Below are 25,485 nucleotides of genomic sequence, written 5' to 3' on the forward strand. Positions count from 1 at the left end.
ATGATATATAGAGATCAAGAGTTGTGTAATATACAAATTTATCACTTACAATTTTGCACAAAAGTTCAAACATGTAAATTAAATGAATATAAGTATAAACTCTTTGAATGCACCAAATAATCTGTTTTTGTTAATGTTTGAAGTGCACAATGGGCCAAGGTTTTTGATAAATTTAACACAGTGCAACTTTGTTTTCATTGAACATTCAAACAGTATCTCAGATGACAAACACAATTACTTAAAAAAGAAATTGCTTTTTACAAAACAGCATGAATTTTTGAGTTTTTGTGTGGAGATGATTAGCAGAAAGTCAATATAATGGTAGTAGGTAAGAGTTAAATGAAATTGAAACAGAATTTCCCATTCTACTGAAAAACAAAGTTGTTCTGTACTGTAAAGTATTTAAGTTATTATTTTGGTTATTGGGATTAAAATTTTGAATTTACATATATGCATTTTTTCATGAATTCCAGTTTTTGTTGAAGAAATAGAAATCAATATTGCTCAGGTGAATATTAAGAAAAAAAATCACTTGATGTTAAAATGTACTCTAACCTCCTAAATTGAAACAAACCTGCTTCATATAAAAAAAAAAAAAAAAAACGTTTAAGGTGGTACCCAACACATTCACTAAAATTAATTTGGCTTGTTTAATTTTCATAAAACTTTCACAAAGTATTTACTTTGCAACTTTGACAAAAATATAAAAATTTCAAAAAATTTGAACCAACCATTTTATCAGAAAAATTACTCTAGTTATATAGCAGTTTGCCAAACAATTTTCATCATTGAGAAGTTTAATATTCCCTTAACAAAACAACGTAGTTAAAACGTTAAGCTGATTTTACAGAGTTATCTTCCTGTAGTGTTAGGTACCACCTTAGGAAAGACCATTTATGTTTTTGAAATTAAAACTGACTCAATGAAAAAAGGATGAGAAATAAAAAATGAAAAACTAAAAGCAGTAGATCTTTTATAAAGTTAATATTACTGTGATAATAATGATCTCTTTTAATTGTTCATGTGATTATATATTTTTATACACTATTGTTAATAAAAAAAATGCATGATTTGTTTATGTTGTTATTGAGCCAAATTCCTTGAATTGATGTAACTGACCATAGATGAACTGTAGTCGCTCCACCTAAAAAACAAAACACAATACATTCAACACAAAGTGACAAAACACAATACAAATGAAACAATACATTGTTTGCTCATTTAATTTTCTATTTTTTGGGATATTTTAGCACCCTGTTATAATAATTATAGTCACAGATAATTTCAAGGCTAATTGATACAATTTATGTAGTAAGGTGTCATGCTAATGTCAGTTTCTTAATTAATATAAATGAAGCAATAGGTCACTTACATTTACCTCAATAATATAATCATTTCCAATTTGCCATTTCTGAAACTTAAGACCTATGGGTAAAACGATTATTCTTGAAATTTTGGTGTAAGAACAATGGATTTTGGCCAATGACTCTATGTTATTTTATTCCTAAACCAATTGAAATATTTTAGTGTACATTTCACCCCCAATGCAATAGGTCTGAAATGGCGAATTTTGCAGAGTAAGGGTACCAGTATTATATTTTTAAGGCTGTTCTTCAGTCAGTTGAACTTGCTTCTAGGTGATTATAAAGCTGGAAAACCATACATATATAGGATTTAAATCTCAAAAGAATATAATATGTGTTCATATTTATTGAGAGAAGGTTCAAACTGTGATTCTGATGTCAAGTTGTCAAAAAAAATAGACACCCCGAATCACCTTTATTTAAAAAAAAAATGATGGTAAAAGATTGTTATTTGAGACCTGTGACGAATGATTATAAGGATATTGTGACAAATCACAGTGAGATTTTTACCAATTTGACGCTAATGGTAGCCAAAAAGGCTGTTTGACACGTACCAGATAGGTCTGTTTCTAGCTAGAGATTAACAAATCAAAATTCATAATTATTACATCATTAGATGTAATTATTGAACAATATTATGAATGTTCATAAGATGAAAAAAGAATAATAAAGGTATATTTCCAAAATATGTTAGTTTTTAATATGTTATTGAATACAAAACTGTATTCCACTGTAAAAAAAAGATTGTGAAATGTGATTTTTTAGATAAAATTCCTGTAGAAGAAATCAAGTCCTCATAATTCCAGATTGAAGGTTGTCATTACAATTTTACCAATCTACCCTAATTTACCATTGCTTTATTTAGTTTTAACTGAGTTAACGATATATTTCATTAATGAGGACCCTTGTTTTATATTAAGGGGGTTCGCGGGTCTAAATCACTTATATAGGATTTCTCTATATTTTTCTATAAATGAACTTTATCTTATAGTTATTAGAAAAATAAAATAAAAAAATGGGGTCACTGTTCATTTGCGCTCACAATCTGCCTTCGAAAGAAGCATAAAAGTGTTTTTTTCCTGTTAAACTAATCGGAGAAATAAAGGTAATATCGAAATAAAAAAAGAAATTTATTACAGAAATCGCTCAAATTTTAAAATAATTTAGTTTAAGTACAGCATATATCAAAATTATATTAAAAAGTATAGGTCACCGATGAGTTAAAAGAGATATTTCAATGTTAAAGCCAAAAAATGGCATTTTTCCACCAAAGGGAGATAATTTGGAACTTTTTCAATGATGTTTACATTTTAAAAGTCATCTGGGGCCAACACGAATGTATTGTTTTAAATGTTTTTTGCACCATATGATTGAGTAACAACTACAAAAGGTAATAAATAAAATTTGTAATGAAAAACAAATGTTTATTTTTTTTCTGAAATTTTTATACCCTCGAGCCTCCTTAATGGACCATACTCGGAAATTGTAGTACGCATTTTATATGTATTTTTTTGGACGCTTTAAAGTACTTCCGTAAACAATGCACTCTGGGATAAAGTTGCGTCCATCTTGTTGAACACTGAAACGTGCACCAAAGTTTAAACATGACAGACGCCGGCTTTTTCAAGGTCTCGACTTAGCACCAAGAACTGTTTTAAGCTTCATTCAATCATCAGCGTATATGCACACATCTAAAGTCAAGGGGGTTAATCTTACACATTGAGCTTGCTACAAACAACCAGACGGTAGCTGCCGATCGACCAACTAGCGACACAAAATATAGAAAAAAATGTCACTGCCATTTACTTCTTCGTCATACAAGGTCAGAATAAAAACCACCCAGATATTATTTATCAAAAATTAATAGCACTGTTTGCATATTTACCTGAAAATGCCAAGTCCTTATCACTGATTTCTAAAACGAAAGTAAACATGGTAAACTGAAAATAAATCACAGAAACAGATCTAATCTTAAACTTTGCATACATTTCTTGATTGTATTGGAAAGGCTAGTAAGTATTCCCATAGTCCTGCTTTATTTGCAAGGTAAATCAATTCTTTTAAAATTCTGCATCGAGTGATTTTCTGAATTGCGATCATTTGGAATCCCTAAGCAAGATCTAGGGACAAATTATTGCAAAGGCATTTTAACGGATTCTGAAAGGCGGATATGTTTTCTAATCAATTCTTTTTAAGTGTAAAAGCTGCTGGTTCAAAGTGAAAAAAAGTTTCTTGACAATGCATCAAACCTTAGGGTTCATCTGTAGGAATAAAAATATGTGTGACGGGATTGCTTCCCTTATAACATTTGGTAGATACTTAGTCAGCCGTAAGCGGTTGAGCTAAGGAAGTACTTCTTTAGCTCAGTTAGTGTACGCGCTGCCTTGTAACACAGAGGTCTCGGTGGATACAAGCAATTTTGTAATGAAATTCATGCTCTTCGGTTACATTGGCGCCCAACTAAAAAACCCACGGTAGTTAGAGAGGAATTCTAGCTAGGGTATGTTTGTGTGAGAGTCATAATGGTATGATGATTCTTGAGGTGGGGAAAGTGACGGGATTGCTTCCCTTAGAACATTTGGTAGATACTTAGTCAGCCCTAAGCGGTTCAGCTAAGGAAGTACTTCTTTAGCTCAGTCGGTTTACGCGCTGCCTTGTAACACGGAGGTTCCGGGTTCGAGTCCCGGTGGAGACGAGCAATTTTGTAATGAAATTCATGCTCTCCGGTTACATATGGTTGTTATTACACCCCAAAATCTACTATGAGTACAGAAAAACAAAAGTATTTAGGAAAGTTTTTAGACAGCACAGTCTTCACGATGAACTGCCCAGAGCTCAATTTTTGAAAATTTTTAGTTAGATTCTGTTGGCCTGTATATACATGTATGATTTTTACAGCCCCGGGAGCAATTTTCAATCCTAATAACTATATTAATGCCTCAGGGAGCTATTGGCTAATGATCGATAATCTCTTTACCTGTGTTTTTAATTCACACCCGGCTATTAATCACAAGCTCTAAACTAATATTATAACAAGAAATTAAAATTCTATACCAACTGTCTTCATTATTTAATTACTTTTCAGCTAAATCAATTGTCAATTATTATTTGAAATTGATTAAAATTTGATTTAATTTACGTAGAAAAAAAGTATTTTTTCACTACTAACACACACGCTTTGTGTACTATGTAATACGCTTGCTTGAAATTCTCTTCCGCAGATTAGACACAAAATTGTAAATTTAAAATGATTTCATGCTAAATAAAGCAAGTACAACTATTTTCATTAATATTCTTACACTATTAAAGGTATTTGATATTAAAAAGCCAATGATATCCTGTGAATTTGATATTAAAAAGCCAATGATATCCTGTGAATTTGATATTAAAAAGCCAATGATATCCTGTGAATTTGATATTAAAAAGCCAATGATATCCTGTGAATTTGATAAACAAAACTAATCCCAGAAATGAGTACAGAATTGTTTGTTTAAGTATTGTTACATTACATCCGGTTTGAATTTCGACTTTAGAATTGAAAGAAAGGTAAGCGATGACTGAGAAAATTATCATTTTGAGTCATTAAAATCGTTTTATTTTTAAACCGCTGCCTTCTCTTAACCTGCTCTTGATTGATTTTACGAAAAAGGAAGGATAAATCATGAAGTAAATGCGATGCAACAGTGAAATGAGTTTGTTGATGCTATGAGTATTAGCATACTCATCATGAGTCTCATTCAGCTATGAGATTTTGACAATCTTTTTTTGAAAAGGGATGCCAACTTTTAAGTTATATGAAAATGACCGAAATAAGGTAAAAAAAAAATCCGGATCCTTGGTTGAAATATTGTGTTTGTTTAATTTTAGGAACAAACAGTTTCAAATTTTTTTTACAGCCAATGAATATGAATATTCAAAACAACGATCATACAAAGTTATTACATTATTGCGTTATCAGTCTATACATTTTTATGTAGTTTACAATCTGACAGAACTTTTACATGCAATATATGGGACATCACAAGTCATTTACTTCCGGTCAAAACGGAAACCTAAATATACCGGCTCACTGTCCAAACCAGTCCTTTTTCATAGTCCCGTAGCCGGCCGGTTTATACAGTTTTTACTGTATATTAAATTAATGATAATGATTCAAGAGTATCAAAAATAGATGATGCAAATAATCACAGGATAGGCGAACGTTAATATAAATTATACAGATGAATTAAAAATTTGTTTACCCCAAAAAATGTGTTCATATAAGTTTGAAATGGTTTGGTCCACTACTTCAATTTATGAACTTAAGATGTTAAAACAAATTGTTTTTAAAAATCTACAGAAGATTTCAGTTGTACAACATTTGTCAAAGTCTGAAAAAAACAATCACATTTGTTCCACTTGGTCTCATCAATGTTTAATTAACCATGGAATAAAGAAGTATTAATGGAAGGGTTTTGTTTTTTTATTTCAGGGCACAAGTGCCGACCAGGATAACAGATTCTCTGACAAGAAGAAGAAGTTAATGAAACAGATGAGATTTGCTGATGCTCTAGAATCTAAGGTACATATTTCTTTTACTTGAGTTCCTGATGAAGGTATGGTAGTGAGCGAATTTTGAAATTGTACTTGTTTTAAGGCCAAATAAAAATATATGTGTGGTTCCAGTAACCCTACCATCCCTACTTTTTCGGCTTAAAAATAGCCTACCCTAAAGATTTTATTGTCATTTTTCATTAAGCACTGTTAAAGTCAGAATGTTGCTCCCATAGACTCAATGTAAACAAAACATAAAATAAAAAAAATCCCTACCTACCTACCCTAACTTTTTTTCAGATGTAACTGGAACCACACATTATTGACATACTTTTTTATTTGGCCTAATCAATGACACTGAAACAGCCATATATTGCAGTTTCATGTAATTTTTGATGGTACACCTTTCGTTGATTGATCCTATGGATACACTGAATTTTCTTCGATATTTGTTTTCTATGTGGTCTCATTCAAAGCTATAGAAGATATGTATTCCAAGTTCGTAGACCATATAAAATTGTTGTTAGCATAAATAGATTATACCTTATTAAATCTACAGAACTTGATATGATTATCCTAAAAATATTCAATAATATTATCAATGTTGATTTCAACTGATCGGGCGGAGCTTATGTCTTAATTTGCATAAGGACAGTCTATTTGAAGCTGTATGTGATAAGGATGATTGCTGTTATGATAATTATTGAATTCTAATCACCTATCAGTGTCACCAAACGCATATACAAAAGAACTGAGTGTATGCTATGGGAAGAATAACTGGACACTTCATTGATGAGTTTATCCCAAAACTCCTGTCTATAGATGGAATGGTCTTAACCAAGCAAACTTCTTAAACTCCACCCAGTCAAGTGAAATAAATCTAGTAATAAATTGAGTGTATTCTCTCAAAAATAAGGACTGTTTTGTAAGCAGATGAGATGTTACATGTTTACTGTACTGGAAAATGTAACTTAAATATACATATTTATTTTCAGGTTGATATGTCAAAAATAAATGTAGACAGCATAAAACCATGGATTGCAAAAAGAGTTACAGAATTATTAGGCATTGAGGATGATGTTGTAGTTGAATTTGTTTATAATCAGCTGGAAGAATCTAGGGTAATTTTGCATACTGATAATATCGAAATGGCCTTTACTACTTAAACAATTTGTTTTGATTTCATTTGTCTATGTTAGAATTAATAATTGGTAGGTAAGGTAAATGTTCTAATTAGGTAATAAAGCCACAGGGTCTTTGTTTTGTCTGTATTTTTTCTTATTTCTTTTACTGTATGCAATATGTATTTTTGAAATTTTTTCATAGTCGAGGAATACAATAAGTTTTCATGTTATGTATGTAAATCTTTGTAACATATTTTTAAGCTCACCTGGCTTAATTTTCTGCTTTCATTTGGCATCCATTGTTGATTAGACTTAACCTTTAACCAGTTACCCTCATTTTATGAAAATTTGACCTTTTGACTTCTGTGAACAGATCTTGTTTTTGAGGGACTGAATTATACGATTACTTTCCACAGAAAAAACATAGACCATTAAGTGATAATACGTAGAGAATTTATTTCATAGTTCATTAAATTTTTTCATATTTATCTTTTTTTCCTCAACATTTAATATCCACACGTCTTAAAGATGTCATATGAACTTCCTTGACATACAGCATAAATTACCTGCTGTGGATTCATTATTATTCATTGGATACCAATTTTCATTGCTTTCATTGATACCGGTTAACCATGAAATTAAATGTTCAAAGAATAACAAATTTGCTATTGGCTTATATGCAGACTTTGGAAAAACCACGAAATTAAATATCCACGAACATGCAAGTTTTCCGTAATCCATGAAAATTGGTACCCACCAAAATAAATGAATCCACAGTATTGAAATTATTTCAAAAGAATAAGAAGCAGATGTTTTTTCTCTCTATTAAATGGGCTCACAAGGAGCATAGTACGATAGAAAAATAAGTGGTGAGCAACAGTCCTAATACTCAAAAGCTGTTATGAGCCTTTTCTTTATGCTTCCTATCTGCTACTTGAATAACTGCATATAGAAAGTTTGTAGAAACATTTGATTAAAGTACAAGAAAGCGTTTAATCAGTAATCTAAGTTAAGTTTGTAAATTTTTATTCAGTGTCAGTCACCAACAAAGAAAACTGAATCACAATGCAAATATCATTTATGGAAATCTCTTTAATATTCCAAACAAGTTCTTAGTTTCTTGGACAATAGAAAAAATGCAAATTGTAAGTAATTTCTAATATATTTTATTAATACAAGAAAAAGTACACTTATTTCTGTAAAAAGATATTCTGGTTAAAAAAAGTATTGTTTTTGTTGATTGTCTTTTTCATGGAAAGTTTAACTTATATTTTGATGTTTCCTCTCTTAACAATCAGCGATGATCATATAATTACCTCCCTTCAAGTCCAAGAATTAAAGGGCTACGACACATAAATCTTAAGGAGGCAAAGACTGCACGCCGATGGCAAATCGGTTTGTATTGAATAGTTCAAGTTAAGTATACCTATCATTCCAAATTATGTTTGTATTGTAATGTAATAAGTGTTCTACGCGGGAAATCTCGTTGATTGTGCTAAAGAAATTGAGGATAACAATGAATGAGGTTGTTTATAAAGTAGACAAAAATTAACAATTTTTCTTTCCATGCTTCTTGTGTTATATTGTCAAACTATTCATATTGTTATTTCTGATACTTGAATGATTAAAGGATTTTCTTGTGTTGGAAATGAAAGAAAAATGAGTAAAATGGATTTGAGGTAGTCGGAATGATATATGCACGAAAGATGTATACCTTTAAAACATTTATGCCATTTAAACAAAATGTATTCATGGTTAATGTTGTGTGTATTGTTATTCGTGTCTATGGCAAATTAACAACAATTTGATGACTCATATTACGCTGTATTGTATTCATTGAACCAATTTACAATTTACGATTGCATGTAAAAGTTTGAGGTCTTTATAATCTTATTTAACAAATCACTCTACAAGGTCTTCATTTTAGTTTTCTTTGTTAAGATTTCATGGCATTAAATACGAAAAAGCATGCTTCATTGGTTTTCTTCCCAATTTGTCTCGCTGCAGCATCCAGATCCGAAAGAAATACAGATCAACTTGACTGGTTTCCTGAACCCTAGAAATGCCCGTATATTCTTGGGTGAGCTATGGGAGCTGTTGGCCAGCGCACAGGCTCATGTGAGTGGTATACCTGAACAGTTCATTGAACAAAAGAAAGAAGAAATAAAGAAAAGACAGGTGAGTTTTCAGTTATGAAAGATCATTATTAATTTTGCTTTTCATGCACGCCATATATGTGTTTGTTCAGGGTTATTTTGGATTCATAATATTCATTGGATACCAATTTTTGTGGATTTTGAGGGTATGAGGAAGCATTTATTTAAATGTTCAACAAATTACACATTTTCTAAAGGAATGAATGTAGACCAAAACCATGAAATTAAATATCCACGAATATGCAAGTTTTCCTCAAACCACGAAAATTGGTATCCACGAAAATAAATGAATCCAGAGTGTGTGGACTCTACTGTATATTTAAATTGTCTAGTTTAAAACCTGAATGTAAAAATACTTTATAGATTGCATCTATAAAGTTTTTGGGGAAAGACGGCTTCAAGCCGTCAATTCCCTAATGGGGTTGGCCAGAGTATCATTCCCTCACGTCAATCATTTTGTTTTGATAGTTTGGAAACCCCCTCAAAATGTCATACTGAAATTGATGACAAGGAGAACAGATTGACTTTAAATACAATTTTTACACATTTCCCTTCTGTTTCTCGTGAAATTATTGTATATTGAGCTTTCCCTTACACTATATACGTTTCTTTTACAGTCCGGAAAAATCAATATTACGAAATATTCTAAATATATCTAACCTAGTGACGTCATTGTTGGAATGCCACACAGGGATATCCTTTAGTCATTATAAAAACCAGTCACAGTATTTGTATACTAATTTAAAATCCGTATTTGTTAAATTTGTTAAATGTAAACCTAAAGATGTTTGCTGTAGTGTAGATCATTCACACACCAACATGCAATGCTTTAATCTGAGGCTATAATCAGATAATTTGTAGGTCAACTTTCGCGGTAAACAATGTCAATGGGGATACATGAGATTGGGGAGAGAAATGACAAGTTTTCATCGTTTCTGTAAAGTTCTGTTTTTAGAATCTTCTTCCAATTCAGGAGCACCTCCATTGATGAGTAATTATACACTAAAATCAAAGTAAATGTTTCTGAACACTTAAAATGTGACATTTAGTATATGATAAGTAGTCTTCTATATAAAAAAAAAATTAAATGTTGCTTTTGTAGTTTATACCTATTGAGATTGGGGAGAGCAACTGCAGTTTTCATTCTTTCTGTAAAGTTATGTTTTTAGAATCTTTCTCCAATTAAGGAGGACCTCAATTGATGAGTAATTACCCACTAAAATGAAAGTTAATGTATCTGAACACTAAAAATGTCACATAAAGTATATATATGATAAGCAGTCATCAATTAAAAAATAATTTTGCGTACCAACATAATTATTGTAGTGGTAATTTTTTTTTCATTTTTTTTTAAAATATTGCTTTTTGTAGTTTAAAGCTATTTATTCATGAATTTTACAGATATATATCAAAATATGGGATCTGGAAACAAACTTCACACAGCTTATATCAATCATATTTGATTTTATAAGTACATGTATCCCTGTGATGAGAGTTGTAACTGGGAACTTTATCAATGGAAAATTAAAACTAAATAGATTTTTCAGTCCTCACTTTCTTGAGAATACTGTCACAAAAAATTGAGAATGGTCTTAGCCTGCCGTTCAGTTGTACATAATTAAAATTCTAAAATATATTGTAGTAGTTGTTAAATTCAATTGAATTTTAGATAATTAACTCCCAACTTTAATCAAATGTTTTGATTTAGAAGGTGCAGATCTAATTGGTCCAAATTGTCGCTATGATGAATTCTTGACTAAGGAAATGAAATAACAATAAACAACAATTAGTTTCATTATTGTTAGCCTTTCTATATGTTCTAGTTGTTCTTTTGCTCATTCTTTGTTTGTAGACTATCAAAAGATACCCCCCTAAAAATTGAAACAATGGCCGTCTTTTACCTCAGAGCTCTTCAGCTCTTTGATTTACAATTGGTGCTGTTAATATCATATTAAAGAAAGTTAGGAGAAATACAAAGTATTGTAGATTTTGTAAAGAGGCAATGTCTGTGTGTATTGTAATTTATATTCAGTGATAACTTAACTATTTTATACATTGAAAAAAGTGCAATGATTGTCTTTCAATACATTAATTTTAAAAATTTCATTTTTAACCACAGATAGAGCAAGAAAGAATCCAGGCTAATCTGAAAAAGCATGAAGAACAGATCAGAGAACAATTAAGTAGAGAAAGGAAGGAACAAGAAAGGAGAGATAGAGGCTCCCCAAGGTAAGAAAAAGCATAATGTCACAGTTTTAAATCACTTTTGCTTAAGGGTTGGTTGAACCGGGTGAATGCTAGTAAATAAAGGAGATAACTTTCTTTGATTTAAGACTGATTATTTCATAGCTGTTTCTCAACGGTTGCCATCCTTAACGGAGATTGACAGCTGAAAATCTGTATCTAAGAAGTTGTTGAAAAAGTTTTAATCATTAAATAGGGAATAGGGGAAGACAGGGGTCATGTGTGTTCCATTCAAATCTGTTAAAGAATGTGTTCAATGTTTGTTGACGGGTTAGCCTCCCTTTATCTACGGCTTATTTGTACATCATTCCTCATAATGAGGACCTTTGCTCAGCAAAATACTTATAATATGGTGTAGAACTTACACCAAATGGTATTTTGTTTGTTTATGCTTGTTTTCAATAAATTAGTGTTGAAAATTTCTTATTGGTTGTAAGATCATAATACCTTTTAATATTTTTAGCTCACCTTTCCTAAAAGGAAATGTGAGCTTTTGCCATCACTTGGCGTCCGTCGTCGTCGTAAACTATTTCAAAGATCTTCTCCTCTGAAACTACTGAACCAATTCAAACCAAACTTCATCTGATTGATTCCTAGGGTATCTAGAATAAAGTTTGTGTTTTAATTCCCATTTCATCAAAAAACATGGCCGCCATGGCTGAAAATAGAACATAGGGGTAAAATGCAGTTTTTGGCTTATAACTCCAAAACCAAAGTAATAAGAGCAAATCTGACATGGGTAAAATTGTTTATTAGGTCAAGATCTAACTGCCCTGAAATTTTCAGATGAATCAGACAACCTGTTGTTAGGTTGCTGCCCCTGAATTGGTATTGGAATTGGTTATTTTCTTGAATATTATTATAGATAGAGATAAACTGCAAATAGAAAAAATGTTCAGCAAAGTAAGATTTACAAATAAGTCAACAGGTCCAAAATGGTCAGTTGACTCCTTTAGGAGTTATTACCCTTTATAGTCAATTTTTAACCATTTTTCGTAAATCTTAGCTATCTTTTACAAAAATCTTCTCCTCTGAAACTACTGGGCCAAATAAAATCAAACTTGGCCACAATCATCATTGGGATATCTAGTTTAGAAATTGTGTCCAGTGATCTGGCCAACCAACCAAGATGGCCTCCATAGCTAAAAATAGAACATAGGGGTAAAATGCAGTTTTGGGCTTATAACTTAAAAACCAAAGCATTTAGAGCAAACCTGACAGTAGGAGAAATTGTTTATCAAGTCCAGATCTATCTTCTCTAAAATTTTCAGATAAATTGGACAACTGGTTGTTAGGTTGCTGTCCCTGAATTGGTAATTTTAAGGAAATTTTGCTGTTTTTTGGTTATTATCTTGAATACTATTATAGATAGAGATAACCTGTAAACAGCAATAATGTTCAGAAAAGTAAAATTTACAAATAAGTCAACATGACTGAAATGGTCAATTGAGTTATTGTCCTTTATAGTCAATTTTTAAAAATTTTCATAAAATTAGTAAATTTTTACTAGCATTTTCCACTGAAAATACTTGGCCAAGTTCATTTTAGATAGAGATAATTATAAGCAGCAAGAATGTTCAGTAAAGTAAGATGTACAAACACATCACCATCACCAAAACACAATTTTGTCATGAATCTATCTGCGTCCTTTGTTTAATATTCACATATACCAAGGTGAGCGACACAGGCTCTTTAGAGCCTCTAGTTGATATATATGCCCCTTGACTTTGAATATCCACCTATCCTTCGAAGATTATACAGTCAAACCAGCTTAAGAGACCACCAGTAATAAGCAAAAACCAATAATTTTAGATCTTCTGTAGCGCATTTCCCATACATTGAACCTGTATTAAAAGACCACCTATCTTATGAGACCACTTTTTTGCACTCCCTTGTGTGGTCTCTTAAAACAGGTTTCACTGATTATATGTACTTTCCTGACATATAGCATAGATGTCTGATTTAAGTTGTATCAAAAGAATAAATTTGGTGAGCGACAGTCTCATGCACTCCAAAGCTGTAATGAGGCTTTCCTTTATGCTTCCTATCTGCTGAAAATCTGTATCTAAGAAGTTGTTGAAAAAGTTTTTAACTATTAAAGTGGGAGTAGGGGGAGACAGGGGTCATGTGTGTTCTATTCAAATTTATTAAAGAATGTTTTCAATGTTTGTTGGGAAGTGGGTTAGTCTTCCTTTATCCAAGGCGAGTGTTAACATCATGAGGTATTTTGCTCAGCAAAAATACTTATAATATGATTTTACTCCAAATGGTATTTTAGTTTATGCTTGTTTTCGATGATAAGTGTTGAAATAAAGTTGAAAAATTTCTTTTTGGTGGTTTTGATAAGACCACAATACCTTTTAATTTATGTTTATGTTCAAACAGAAGGTCAAGAAGTAGATCAAGAGAAAGAAGACGAGACAGAAGGAGTAGATCAAAAGAGAGAAAAAGAAGTAGGTCTAAAGACAAAGATTTAGCCAAGGATAAAGCCAAGTCTGATGATGAGCAGATTGACGAGGAAGATGAAAAACCTAAAGACACCAATAAAGAAGAATCAGATGTGAAAGAAAAAGAAAATGGCACCGATGTGGAAGCTGGGGATACAGAAAAAAAAGAAGAAAAGTCTGGTTCACAGTCACCAGAAAAAAAGGAAGATGATAAAGATGAGAAAGAGTAGGTTTTTATACAGCCGCAAACAAATTTTGGGGTCGTATATTGGTATCATGTCATATTCGTCCGAAGCCATTTTGTTTCCAGACATTAACTTTAGCTTTAGTGTATGAATCTCAATGAAGTTTTACCAACAGTTTAAATATCACAAAATGAAGGTCTGGATTGTTTTTGGGGGTTATGGTCCCAACCGTTTAGGAATTTGGGGCCAAAAAGGGGGCCCAAAACAAGTATTTTCTAGTTGAGGACAACAACTTGTTTATAAGTATTTTGATTGTTTTGAAATTATACGATTTGATTGCTTTGATATTAAAACCATCGCATATTATGCAAAGGTTCGCTTATGATAACTGCAGCAATTCATTAGTGCAATGGTACTTTTTGTAAATGTTGATAAGTTGTGCAATTTTTATGATAACTTATGTTGTGCTGATTTATATTTCAGAAGGAATTCCCTATCTAAAATAAATTTGATTTTGACATTACAAAAAATATATGACATTTATGATTGGGGAAAAAAGATTAATTTGAATAAGTTATTAACTGTTTTATCTGAAATATGGTTTAAGAATGATTATTCAAACATTTTTTTTTTCAATATACAAATTCGTCTCTTCCTATACCCATATTACATGCTAAATGTTTGTTGTTACAGTTAAAAGTGTTATGTATGATTGTAGAGAGAGTGATGAAAAGAAAAATGAAAAAGATGAGGAAGATGAAAAGAAAACAGATGACAAAAGGAAAAGGTCAAGATCTAGGTCACCAAGCCATGATCGACAAAGGAGAAGTAGATCTAGATCAGATTATCGTAGGAGACGACGGTCAAGGTCAGGGTAAGCAAAATTTTTCATGGAATCTTTCTTCTCTTAGATTAAGTAAAATCTTTACATTTTTTGGATGTGAAATAGTCTTTCAAATTGATATTGTTTCATAGTCATTGTTTCTTTATACATTGCTTCTATCAAACTACTGAAGTTTTCAGGTCCATTTTATAATGCTATATAATTTTAATATGGTGGATCTGGTTAAAAAAAATAATTAAAAATTATGAAATTATCACCATCAGAACAATGTTATCACTGATATAGCTCACATTTATGTTTTATAGGTCAAGAAAAAGATCCTATTCAAGGAGATCCAGGTCAAGGGAAAGATATAAAATACCATCAAGGAGAGGTGATCCAAGAAGGAGATCAAGGTCACCAAGATATAGACGATCAAGAAGTCCTAAAAGATCTAAGAGAGAACAGTCACCACCAAATCGTAGACCTAAGAGGTATTTAGACACCCTAAATAATAGGCAGGCAAAAAACTTGATTTGAGGTGGTATGCATCTATCATAATTAAAAGGGGAAAAAACATCACACAGAAAGCTAGATAAGGGTGACCACATGTGTGCTCTTCTGGCACCCTCTTGATAAAAAAAAAAATTGGTAGCGAGTCATTTATGTGCATGCTTTAACTTATGAAAACTGTAACAGCACAGCAAACAAGGTTAAGAATATTCATCATGTAAATATATGGTCAGATCATATGTTTTAGTATGTCATATGAATTTGTATTATGCATGCTTTTTCAATGGAAATTGTGATGTCACAATGAATTCTAAATCGAACGAAAACCCTTATGATGATAAATAGTTCAAATACCAAAACATGATCTTCAATACTTCTTCTAATAACATTATTTAGCAAATGGCAGATAAAACACATTTTCTATGGAAAAGTTAGATGTAAGAAGATGTGGAATGAGTGCCAATGAGACAACTCTCCATTCAAGTCACAATATGTAAAAAGTAAATAATTATAGGTCAAAGTACAGCCTTTAACACAGAGCCTTGGCTCACACAGAACAGCAAGCTATAGAGGGCCCCAAAATAACTAGTGTAAAACATTTAAAATAGGAAAACCGATGGTCTAATCTACATAAAGAAACAAGAAAAGAGAAACACTTATGAACTACAGAAACAAGCGCCAACCACTGACCGACCAACATATTTTTTTAGAAATAGTAATTAAATTTTTACATTATCTCTTTTATAGCTCTTCGAGTAGTGGCTCAGATAGTTCTGATTCAGATGATAGCAATGCAGATAAAAGACCTGTGGTAAGAATTTCTGTTAAACAATATTTTAAATATCAAGTTAGATAAAAAATGTACTTAAAAAAATTGGAGCCTGCAAGTATTTCTTAATAAATATGGTAAACTTTGGTGCAAGGGTTAGGATCTTTTAACTTTTTAAAGACTTTTCATCTTGAAATAGTAGAAGTACAAATGTATGAAAGACCTTTCTCAATTTTTGAAAACCTGTTTAGTTTGTGCACATTCAGTTGAAAAAAGTATAGCATATGTTTTAACATGCTTTTTAGCATGTCATGTCTTACCTTTAGCATTTCATGTCTTATCATGACATGATTTTCTGATTTTGATAGTTAACAATTTTGTCAAAATTTATAAACAAATTTCAAGTGAAAGTTTTAATTTATAATTTTTTCCCTAGGAGCTTCTAAGTAAGGATTCAAGAATGAAATATGTTTGGAGATTGATTTAATTTTTAATGTTTAAAGAATGATAAAATATACCGGACGCCTTGCTTACATGAGTTGTTTTTGTATCCTTTTCAGACAGAGAATAGTACTCAGGATTCACCAGAGAAGACGGGTGTCCAGGCTAAGAGAAACTATCGTAAGCACGAGGAAAGTGGCGATTCTGACTCGTCGTCAGGTTCTTCTTCTTCCTCTTCAAGGGGGTCAGTTGGTAAGTTTTTCCTATGGATTGCATTTTTCCCCTTAAACAAGTTGGGCAGCACATCTCATTTAAACTGAAGTTTTATAAAAAGTATCTTATTGAGTAGAAATGTTAATATTAAAATAAAAGTACTTAATTTGTTCAGTAATACACTGAAAATATGGAAATTATTGTGATGTTTTTATCAGACCGAAAATCATATTAGGATATTGTCACAAAAAACAAAACTTGTATTTTCATTGTAAAAATAAATAGCTTGATAGTATGTTGAAGTTCCGAATATTTTTTGATGACATATTTATTGTTTATTTTTTAGTTATTACTTTTCAGACGGTGTTATTTGAATTTCACAATAAAAAAATGGATTTTGTCTTTTTTACAGGACGTAAACCACCTCCAAGAAGAGATAGGCGATCTCCCCCACCTAGATGGGAACCACCAAGATATAACAGATATAATGACAGAGGCAACAGAGGGGATAGAGGGGGAAGATACTTCCCTGATCAAAGACAAAGGTACTATTTTTAATCTTTAATATTCAAATTCACCACTTGTTCGTTTTATTATGCATATATTGTACACTGAAATCAATATTGAAATATCAATTATTAATGTGCTTATATAATTATTTGCTTTGGTAATCTGCAATATGCACCATTTTTTTTGCAAACTAATGTTTCTTTACAATGTTAACAAAAATGCAATTTCTGTATTTTATAACTTCTACCAATCTAGACACACCTCCAGAGACTGTTTATTTGTAAATGTTTTAATTTTCAACTATTAAAGTGAAAAAAAATTTAAAAGCATAGATGTATAACGCACACTCCATCATTTTCACTGAAACTAAACATTTATTGCTGTTTAAAATCGCAAGTCAATGACCAGCTGAAAGAACCAGAAAACCACAATCCACAAAAACACATTGACAACTAAACACTGACCAGCCAGTTTAAAATTTCAGAAAAGTTCATCTAAATAAATATATACAAAAATTGATATTGATCATCCATTTTATATCAATCAATATCTAAAGATACCACATTTCGAATACTAAAATTAAATCAACAACCACATGAACACATATTATCTAAAATTAGGATAGAGTGATGCAATCCACAGCTTTTTATACGACCGCAAAATTTGAAAAATTTTTCGTCGTATATTGCTATCACGTTGGCGTCGTCGTCGTCGTCCGGCGTCCGAATACTTTTAGTTTTCGCACTCTAACTTTAGTAAAAGTGAATGGAAATCTATGAAATTTTAACACAAGGTTTATGACCACAAAAGGAAGGTTGGTATTGATTTTGGGAGTTTTGATCCCAACATTTTAGGAATTAGGGGCCAAAAAGGGCCCAAATAAGCATTTTCTTGGTTTTCGCACTATAACTTTAGTATAAGTAAATAGAAATCTATGAAATTTAAACACAAGGTTTATGACTATAAAAGGAAGGTTGGGTTTGATTTTGGGAGTTTTGGTCCTAACAGTTTAGGAATAAGGGGCCCAAAGGGTCCAAAATTGAACTTTGTGTGATTTCATCAAAAATTGAATAATTGGGGTTCTTTGATATGCCGAATCTAACTATGTATGTAGATTCTTAATTTTTGGTCCCGTTTTCAAATTGGTCTACATTAAGGTCCAAAGGGTCCAAAATTAAACTTAGTTTGATTTTAACAAAAATTGAATCCTTGGGGTTCTTTGATATGCTGAATTTAAAAATGTACTTAGATTTTTAATTATTGGCCTAGTTTTCAAGTTGGTCCAAATGGGGGTCCAAAATTAAACTTTGTTTGATTTCTTCAAAAATTGAATAAATGGGTTCTTTGATATGCCAAATCTAACTGTGTATGTAGATTCTTAATTTTTGGTCCAGTTTTCAAATTGGTCTACATTAAGGTCCAAAGGGTCCAAATTAAACTAAGTTTGATTTTAACAAAAATTAAATTCTTGGGCTTATTTGATATGCTTTATCTAAATATGTACTTTGATTTTTGATTATGGGCCCAGTTTTCAAGTTGGTCCAAATCAGGATTCCATATCAAGTATTGTGCAATAGCAAGAAATTTTCAAGCACAGTATTGCACAATAGCAAGAAATATCTAATTGCACAATATTGTGCAATAGCAATTAATTTTCAATTGGAGTTATCTTTCTTTGTATAGAATAGTAGTTGATAATATATGTTGGAAATTTGCCAGACATGACTATGATGTCATTTTCTATTTTTATTTGCCAATAACTTTATGTAAATAACTTCATTGGAAATTTGCCAATATAAAATGTTGCTGATGAAGCTTTTTTTCCTTATCTTATCTAAAATGTTTTAGATAATGTATGTTGGAAATTTGCCAGACATGACTATGATGTCATTTTCTATTTTTATTTGCCAATAACTTTATGTAAATAACTGCATTGGAAATTTGCCAATATAAAATGTTGCTGATGAAGTTTTTTTTATTGTTTTATACAATAAACAATGTATATTCACTTTTACTACCAACCAATCTTTACCATTCAGTGATAACAAGCACTTTATTTTACATTTTAATATTTTATGATGTATTTAAAAGAGTAGTTATTGTTGCAAACTCCATTAGAAATTTGAATTGATATCAGTTTTGGAAAAAGGGAAACGGGGATGTGAAAAAAGGGGGGGGGGGGTAAATTTTTCTCATTTCAGATTTCATAAATAAAAAGAAAATTTCTTCAAACATTTTTTTGAGAGGATTAATATTCAACAGCATAGTGAATTGCTCAAAGGCAAAAAAAAACTTTTAAGTTCATTAGACCACATTCATTCTGTGTCAGAAACCTATGCTGTGTCAACTATTTAATTTTAGATTTAAATAAGAAGAAATCTTTAATTGATTTGTAAAATCTTGACATTTGTTTTGTGTAAAAAAACCCATGTAATGTCAAAAATTTGATCACAATCCAAATTCAGAGCTGTATCACGCTTGAATGTTTTGTCCATACTTGCCCCAACTGTTCAGGGTTCGACCTCTGCGGTCGTATAAAGCTGCGCCCTGCGGAGCACCTGGTTAGATTTTGTTTAGAAAACTTATTTGTCTAACTTTAATTTCTCATTGTTAAAATTCATTTGTGAAAATAAGCTTTTGATTGAATTTTTCAGGATTGAAATGTTAGTGTTTAAGTTTTTATGTTGAAATTTCTTCCTCATGAACTTTAAGGTTTCTTTTTATTATCTTTCAGATATTCTGATCCTAGGAGAAGTCCACCACGTCATTACAGTCCTCCACGGTTCAGGAGATCCCCTCCAAGGTATGATTCACATCAAGGGCTCTAGATCTTTTTGTCCTGTTTTCTTGTGTTGATCAGAGTTATACAACAGAGAGCAGAATATCCTTCTGTTAGATTAAATCTTATCTCATGTAGAAACTTCAACAAAAATGTATATCTCTATCTCCCCTTCCTTTCACAGAGACAAAAAACCAATAATGCAAGCATTCAACAATTGCTTCTTGAATATACAGCTAACCTAATACCCAACATTTAAGATGGTAAACAATGATGGCTAACTATTGACTGCCTGAAAGGTGGATTTAACTGAATCAACAGAAATGAAATATCAAAATTTTGTAAACAAATGTTCTTACAAGTAGTCAGTTCTAAATATTCTTTATCAATTCTGTTATGTCCCAGTCAAAGGCAACAGGGGGATGTAGTGTTACCTTTGACCATCTTTCTGTCGGTCCCATTTTCATTGTATCATTCTAACTTAAGTTTGACTCTTGCAAATTTTATGTAACTTATACACAATCCTAATAAACAAAAGTCAAATTCGAGTTTTGAATTTGGGTAGTGATTCAATTACGGTTCTGAAGTTTTCCCCTTTATCACTTGGAAAATTACTGCACTTGTAATAAAGTTAGTCTCATCCAAATTTTATGAAACTAATACACAATGATAAGAACCACCAAACAAGTACACAGAGTTCAATTTGGTTTTTAGGAGTCATTTACTGCTCTTAGAGTTATACAACTTTTTAATTTGGAAAATTTTGAAGCTTGTGATAGAGGGATTAGTGTCCTCAGAAACATTCTTCTTTCCTGCGAACCTATAAAAAAATGACAATTTTTGTGCTGAAAATATCTTTTCTTTGATGCTTGGGATAATTGAAATAATGATTTGTAGTTTAAATTCAGCTGTTGAAATTTCAGATATATCTCTGTTGTAGTAATCTGAAAAATATTATCAATATCATATCCATACAAATATTGTTATAAAAATGGAAATATTTGCAAATACCTGGTTCGTATAAATTTGTTTAAAACAATATTTTATTTTTGTAATTTTTTATGCAGAGGAACATTAAGAGTTTTATAAAAAAAAAATGTTGTTTATTTTAGGAGGATGCGAAGGAGATCAGGGTCTGAATCTCCACCACCCCCCAGGCGAAGAATGTCTCCTCCAGATTTCTATAGGAGGAGGTCTCCAGGAAATTTTGAACGCAGACGTCCTTCAAGGGGTTCTCAATCTCCTCCACCAAGGAGACGTTCCCCACCTCCGCCAGCTAGACGCTTCAGAGAGGAATCTCCTGACTTCAGACCAAGGAGAAAAAGAGATGAAGTTAAACGTCCTTCACCTTCTGATTCTGAAGAAGAACAAGAACCTGAAAGAAATAATAAAGTTCCCAAAAAAATGAACATGTCTGATAGTAAAAAGCAGTCTGAATCAGAATCTGAATCTGACTCTGGTTCTGAAAATGAATCATCAGGCGAAGAGTCCCCAGCTGCTAAGGACAGTCGTCCACAACAAAAGAAAGATTCACCACAGAGAAAACCTCAGCCTCCAAGAAGAGGACGTGAATCTTTTGAACAGTCTCCCCCTCCGAAAAGAAAAAGACAATCAGAGGATCGGCTGTCACCTCGTAGACCTAAACGTGATTCTGAATCCTCTTATGACTCACGACAGAAACGAGGAAATGACACAAGGCAGAGACAGCATTCAGAATCTTCTCCGGAAAAGTTAGCAGATATAAGAGACTCGAGAGAAAATAAGTTACGTCAAAGAGATAGACGATCACCTCCTCCCCCCTCTCATAGACATAGATCACCATCACCCCGCAATAGAAAACCATCATCTTCACCTGCACAGTCTAGAAAACATAAACATGCCAGCCCGAGTAGTTCATCTGAGGGTTCACGATCACCTCCTCCATCGAAAAAAGTGTCCAAAGATTCAATACGTCATCCAACGCCACAAAAACGTGGTCGTGGCGATGTCAGTCCAGATTATGTGACTGGTTCTAAACGATCACGATCATCACCTAGTCCTGATAAGAGACAACCTGCTGAAGAGGAATATCATCGAGTTGTGTCTGTAAAACGAAGTCCAGTTCGAGAGAGAGAAAATTCAAAGCCAGATGAAGAAAGGAGAGAAAAGGTCAAAGTGAAGAAAGATATTTCTCAAAGTGATTCAGAGGTATGGTTATTGATAATAAAAAGTAATCATATTAGTTCAGCTGCAAACTAACTTTTTTCCCATAGAAACACTTAAAAAATTCTGTTAAGAGTTTATGGGAATGATCTCTGCTTTACAAGGTGGAACAACTTTTTTTCGGAATTGATAATAGAATCAGGCAAAAATGACTGAAATTTCCAACCAGCTTTTAAAAACTCTTGAATCTGTGGTTGCTTCAATAGGTTATAATGCATTTGCAACACAAAAGTGCATATGTGCAAAAGCTTAAAAAAATATTTCTTGAATTTATTAAAAAGTATCCAATAAATTTTTAGACATGAGTAAAGCTTTGATTTTATTATGTCCTTAATTTGGCAAACTTCTACAGTCAAACAAAAAGAAGAGGAAGTCATAGAATCTGGACAATAATATTCAACTAATTTGAATTTCAACTTTGACATCCTAGGTTGGGGTTGTTGTCATAAATTTAGAATGCATGAAATATTGTCAATAAACACACAAAAACAGATAAAAATAAAAACCATCCATAAATATTTACAAAGGTGAGGAGTCACAATAATTTATTGCAACAAAACAAGTCCTAAAAGAATACTGATGAGGGTCGTCAGCTTTGCATTCAATTATTGTAAATTTTTCATAGCTTTCTTACTCCTTTTAATTCTTGCAATTAATATACCTTGTTTATGGATTCATTGGAGGTAAATTTGCATTTATAAACAGGATTTTAACCAATACATAGTAAATCTGAGTTTCAACACATCAATGTTCGACTGTATTAATCTTTTATTGGTCATGAAAGACCAAATCGCTTTTTTCTAATCAGATCGCTATAAATTGCACTCTAACCAAATTTAAAAAAATGATGATTTACCATTTTATTTTATGAAATCTTGACATGATCTTTTCGATGCAAAAATATGTGTATTGACATTATTTAGAGCTTTCAAAATTACTTCCAGAATATTTTTTAAAAGGGATGTTTATTATTGATTTATTCAAGAATTGCAATGTAGAAATGGTATATAAATGACTATAACTTGTTAATTGTTTTGAAAGAAACATATTAAAACATATCATTGAAAAATTTTTGTTTTGTAGGATTCAGAATCAGATGCAGCTCATAAGAAGAAAAAGAAGAAAGAAAAGAAAAAGCACAAGAAGCATAAGAAACATAAGAAACACAAGCATAAGAAAGACAAGGGACAAGGAGATGAGGTAAGAATATCTGTTGCCAAATGTGGAGCAGGATATGCTTACCCTACTGGAGCACCTAAGATCACCCCAGTTTTTTTTTTTTTGGGGGGGGGGGGGGTTAGTGTTGCTTAGTCTTTAGTTTTCTGTGTTGTGTACTGTTGTTTTTCTGTTACTTTTTCCCCATGGTGTTGTCAGTTTGTTTTGATCTATGAGTTTGAATGTACCTCTGGTATCTCTTGCCCTTCTTTAATAGCAGATATCATGTCATGATCGGCCCCTTTTCATGCCTTGCTACATGTATTAGATTGGAAGTCAAATAACCAAATTTAGTATTAACTGGCCTCATAATTTTTTTTAGATATCTTTTGGAAAAATGTAACTTATTCACCATTTTTTCAAAAGAAACAAAAAACTGATAAAAATCGTTTTCAAGTTATGACTCAGGAATGATATAAAGCCTGATTTGTTATCATTTACAAAACCTTTTGTATTTTTAAAAAGGCTTGGATTGAATAGTTTTTAAGAGTAGCAGTGAAACAACTGGATTATCAATCATACTATCCTAAGTTTTTAAGTGAAGATCCGATTAAGAAAATGTATTATATATGACAGAACATACTTTTTAGATTTTTGGTCTTTTCAGCAATATTCTATCATGTCTATTGAACAAGTCTGTACTCGAATCAGGAGTTGATCTGACTGTATAATATGGACCAATGCAGGAATTGCACCAGAAACAATTTCAGATATTTTTGATGAAAGATTGGTCTTCAATGCTCTTCAACTACTTACAATTTGTCCTTAATTTCAATTAGAAGTTACTGATGAGTCTTTTGTATAAGAAACAGATATTAGCGGTACTAAAGTTTAATCTGGGTATCTATGATGAGTTTATTTCTACACGTTTGTCAGTATTTATATCTTAATGTATGTATATATATATATTTCAGAAGTCTGGCAGTGAGGACGACGATGAAGACGATAATCCAGAAGAACTAGAGCGTAAATTGAGAGAAAAGGCATTAATGTCAATGAAAAATAAGGCAGCTCGATCCCCTTAGTACTTTGTATATATGTTTATTGAATTGTAAAAATGAAATTTATAAAAATAAACTTTTGTAGATTGTGGTTCAAAATATTGTGTATAAACATGTAGGGAAATGATAAATTACAAACTTGTGTTTAAAATTTGTAACCTATATAGTTTTTTTTATATCAATAAGCAGTTCCAAAATAATATATTTCTTTCTGAAACTGTTCTAATTACATTTTAACCTAAGTGTTCAGTGATTTTCAAATGGTCAATTCAGTTCTTATTTTACTTAGAAACACTCATAACTGTTTTTTTTTTTTTTTTTGGTAATAAACTTGTATTGTTCTAGCCTGCTTTAGGCGACTATTTTTATTGTGCTGAATTCCACTTTTTATAGCAGTTTTGTTTTGATTTTTTTTCTTCATAAAGTTAACACAATATGACACTTGCAAGAACATTGGTTTACACCCAAATGATTTTGGTTGTAAGATATGCACATTAAACTACACATGTCTCTTATTGGGATTTTTTTTTTCTTGTTTCTTCCATTTAACATTATTTTATGGAGTGATTATACAGACAAAATGGTGAAAAAAATGTTGCATTTATAAATAAAACCACTGCACTATACTCATTAGTAGCAAGATTCAAATAAAAAATTGAGAACACTTGAATCATAACCTATTCACATTTTGAAATTTTAGAAATTGTATCTCATTGGAAAAATTTTGATACATATATATATATAGTACCAACAAAACCAACTTAGAATAATGTTTATTTAAAAGGGCAGATAGTTGTATTTAGATTCTGCAAATTCAAAAATTATTGCGTGCATTTATTATGCAATTTTGTCATTTTAGAGTAAAATGCAATTTAAATTTTTACGATATTGAAAAAAATCCTTTTAAATTCATATAACAACTTAAAAGATGTGAGTTTGAATTATTGTGATTATATCCCTGTCACA

At 31.5% G+C, this 25,485-nt stretch overlaps 1 protein-coding gene across 3 annotated transcripts; it reads left to right on the forward strand.

Annotated features, from left to right (window-relative positions):
- The first annotated feature begins 2,885 nt into the window (after positions 1–2,885).
- On the forward strand, positions 2,886–24,663 carry LOC143047571 (uncharacterized). Of its 3 annotated transcripts, none has more exons than XM_076220665.1 (15): positions 2,886–2,992; positions 5,836–5,925; positions 6,893–7,018; positions 9,029–9,199; positions 11,297–11,406; positions 13,807–14,094; positions 14,772–14,927; positions 15,203–15,370; positions 16,137–16,200; positions 16,719–16,851; positions 17,225–17,357; positions 20,057–20,125; positions 21,214–22,288; positions 23,387–23,503; positions 24,433–24,663. In XM_076220665.1, exons 1-15 carry the CDS (start codon positions 2,969–2,971, stop codon positions 24,541–24,543), a joined length of 2,835 nt encoding a protein of 944 aa, XP_076076780.1. In that variant the 5' UTR covers positions 2,886–2,968; the 3' UTR covers positions 24,544–24,663. The 3 variants fall into 3 exon arrangements, with proteins under 3 accessions (XP_076076780.1, XP_076076779.1, XP_076076781.1); XM_076220664.1 differs by having other exon boundaries at positions 2,909–3,186; XM_076220666.1 differs by lacking the exons at positions 2,886–2,992; positions 5,836–5,925; positions 6,893–7,018 and adding an exon at positions 8,060–8,166 and having other exon boundaries at positions 24,433–24,662.
- The last annotated feature ends 822 nt before the right edge of the window (positions 24,664–25,485 follow it).

This window comes from Mytilus galloprovincialis, chromosome 10 (genome assembly GCF_965363235.1).
Source record: "Mytilus galloprovincialis chromosome 10, xbMytGall1.hap1.1, whole genome shotgun sequence".
NCBI classification, from domain to species: domain Eukaryota; kingdom Metazoa; phylum Mollusca; class Bivalvia; order Mytilida; family Mytilidae; genus Mytilus; species Mytilus galloprovincialis.

Coding starts and splice junctions, on each gene's coding strand:
- LOC143047571 (XM_076220664.1), top strand. CDS start 3,154: ATGTCACTGCCATTTACTTCTTCGTCATACAAG. Junction 14,095..14,771: donor GATGATAAAGATGAGAAAGA/GTAGGTTTTTAT, acceptor GTATGATTGTAG/AGAGAGTGATGAAAAGAAAA. Junction 14,928..15,202: donor AGACGACGGTCAAGGTCAGG/GTAAGCAAAATT, acceptor TATGTTTTATAG/GTCAAGAAAAAGATCCTATT.